The sequence below is a fragment of the Pediculus humanus genome, genomic scaffold (assembly GCF_000006295.1).
Source record: "Pediculus humanus corporis 1103172107734 genomic scaffold, whole genome shotgun sequence".
Lineage (NCBI taxonomy): Eukaryota > Metazoa > Arthropoda > Insecta > Psocodea > Pediculidae > Pediculus > Pediculus humanus.
In genome coordinates this window covers 327,017-329,516 of record NW_002987337.1, presented here as the reverse complement: position 1 = coordinate 329,516, position 2,500 = coordinate 327,017, and the positions used below count along the sequence as shown (strand labels likewise).

Here is a 2,500-nt window from a genome sequence, read left to right as displayed (position 1 = left end):
TTTTTAAAAAAAGACTTTAAAAAGTCTTTTGGTATTTATTTTTTCACCATAAATTTTTATTATTGCCTTTCCTCAGTTGTATAATAAAAAAAAAATGTTCAGTAAAGAAAAAGAAAAACAAAAAAACAAAAAAAGAAAGAAAAGGAAAGAAAAAGAAAAAAGGAAAGAAAAGGAAAAAAAAGAAAAGAAAAAAAAAAAAGTTGTTTTATTTTATTTAAATTCTAATTAAATTAAATTAAATTAAATGTATATATAAATAAATAAGTTATATAATGAAGAGAGAGAGAGAGAGAGAGAGTCACCTTTTTTTTTCAATTTTTTTTTTTTTTAATTTTGAGATCTTAATTATGTTTCAGAAATTTAAAAAGAAAAAAAAAAAAGTTTTAATTTCATAACCGGAAATGAAATGAATCGTAAAAAGAGGGGAGAGCGGGGGGGTGGAAGAAGAAAATTCCTGTTATTAAAACCTTGTAGGCTTACGAAAAAAAAAAATTATAACATTTTTTTGCTTTTGGAATAAATTGTTGAAATTATTAATAATAATAATAATAATCAATTAATTTATTTATCTCCTATTTTGTTTGTTTGTTTGTTGACAAAAATTATTTTTTTTTTGCACCCAAATAATTAAAAATAATTTTTAATAAGAAAAAGAAAAAAATGAAAAAAAAAAAAAAAAAAAAACTTTTTATTTATTATTTTTTTGTTTCTCGATACAAATTAAAAAAAATTTAACCGAGTCTTTTTTTTTTTAATTTCCCCAATAAATTAATTATTATAAACTAATAATAAAAAAAGCAACAAAATGGTTAAGCAAAATACCCTATTTATATTTATATATATATACATAAATATTTTTGGCCAACTCATTCGAATGTAGAATATATATTTTATCAGTTCTATTCCACAAAATTTTCTTTTGTCGATTTGATATATATATATATTAAATAATCACAATATTAATTACACTGGCAATTATAAAACTGTTCATTTTTCTATTATTATTATTATTTAATAATAAATAATATTCATCGAATATATATATAAAAAAAAAAAAAAATTTTCTATTTTTTCTCGTTTCCCCCCCCCCCTTTTGAAGTTTTGAAATTTTTAATATCAATCGATAAATATTATCGATTGATATTTAATAATTGGCTCTTTGTAATTCTTTTAATTGATTGCTTAATTTTTCTTCTTTTGTTTTCCTAATATGACTTATCTAAAATAAAAATTAAAAAATCAATGATGATGAGAAATGCATTAACCAAAAAAAAAAAATCTCTCTCGAGAGTAAATCATTACTTTTCTTTTTTCCACATATTCGAGTAGAAATTTTTCAATATCTATTTCTTTATTTAAAAATTTTTCTGCAATTATTTCTGATTCTTCATCACTGTTAATAGCTTCCAATCTTAAAACGTGACAGATGTTGAGGGGTTGATATTTTTGACTTAAATTTTCAAATTCTTTACTTTTAATTTCGAATGATTTTTTCAACTCTTTCGCTTGTTCCATTTGTGAAAATATCTTGGAAAAAATATCATGATGAAATTAATATATTTAATTTTAAATCATTCGCATAAATATTATTGCTTACCAATATTTATCTTCACCTGTTTTTTCACATTTTCCAATTTCCCTTGTTTGCTTAAATTATTTTTAGCAAGAGTTTCAACATCTTGAAATCTAGATTCGATTAATTTATTAAAATCTATGCAGGGTTTAAGCGAACTAACAAAATCATCTAATTTATCCGGATTACTATTTAACAATTGCAATTCTTCATTACTTAGAGATATCAATTCGGGAAAGGAAGAAACAAAATTATAATTTCTAGGCAATATGCTTGAATGATCTAAAAAAAAAAAAAAAAAACTTTTTTTTTTTACAATTAATTTAACAAAATTATAGTTAATAAAGACACAATTTACCAATTGAATTTGAAAAACAACCCACAACCATTGGTGGCCTAATTTGAAATTCCCTAATTATAACTTGAACAACTCTGCCAAGATCGGAATGTGCCTAACATGAAAATAAAAAAATCGATTTATTTAATTTGAAATGGAATTTAAAATTAATCAATCGGTTAATTATGTTACAACTCACTGTAAAATTAAGTAATCCAGGTGCTTTATCAATATCAGTATTATTACTGACCCAACCATGTTTCACTGGCGGTTGCACCCTAATACTAGGTTTTTCATTAGGAAATTCTGGAGGTAATGTTATATAGAGGCACATTGGCATTTCTCCTGCTACGAAATCCACTTTATATTCAACATTTTCTTTTATTTCGGTCACACTGTAAAATTTATAAATAAAAGAAATTTTTTAAAATAAAAATAATTATTAAAATATATAAATAACATTGACTATTTGTTTACTTTTATTAAAAAATTTCATAATGTTTCGTAAAAAAAGCTTTATAAAAAAAAACGTTTTAAAAAAATTTTTATAAAATTTATTTACTTACTTATCGTTAAATATTTTTAATGTA

At 21.7% G+C, this 2,500-nt stretch overlaps 1 protein-coding gene across 1 annotated transcript; it reads right to left on the bottom strand.

Annotated features, from left to right (window-relative positions):
• Nucleotides 1-1,144: 1,144 nt before the first annotated feature.
• Nucleotides 1,145-2,250, bottom strand: Phum_PHUM327990 (odorant receptor, putative; the record flags this gene model as incomplete). The annotated part of the gene is made up of 5 exons (XM_002427493.1): nucleotides 1,145-1,219; nucleotides 1,303-1,527; nucleotides 1,614-1,845; nucleotides 1,925-2,025; nucleotides 2,110-2,250. The coding sequence occupies 5 exons, from the start codon at nucleotides 2,248-2,250 to the stop codon at nucleotides 1,145-1,147; spliced, it is 774 nt and encodes a 257-aa protein (XP_002427538.1).
• Nucleotides 2,251-2,500: the final 250 nt, after the last annotated feature.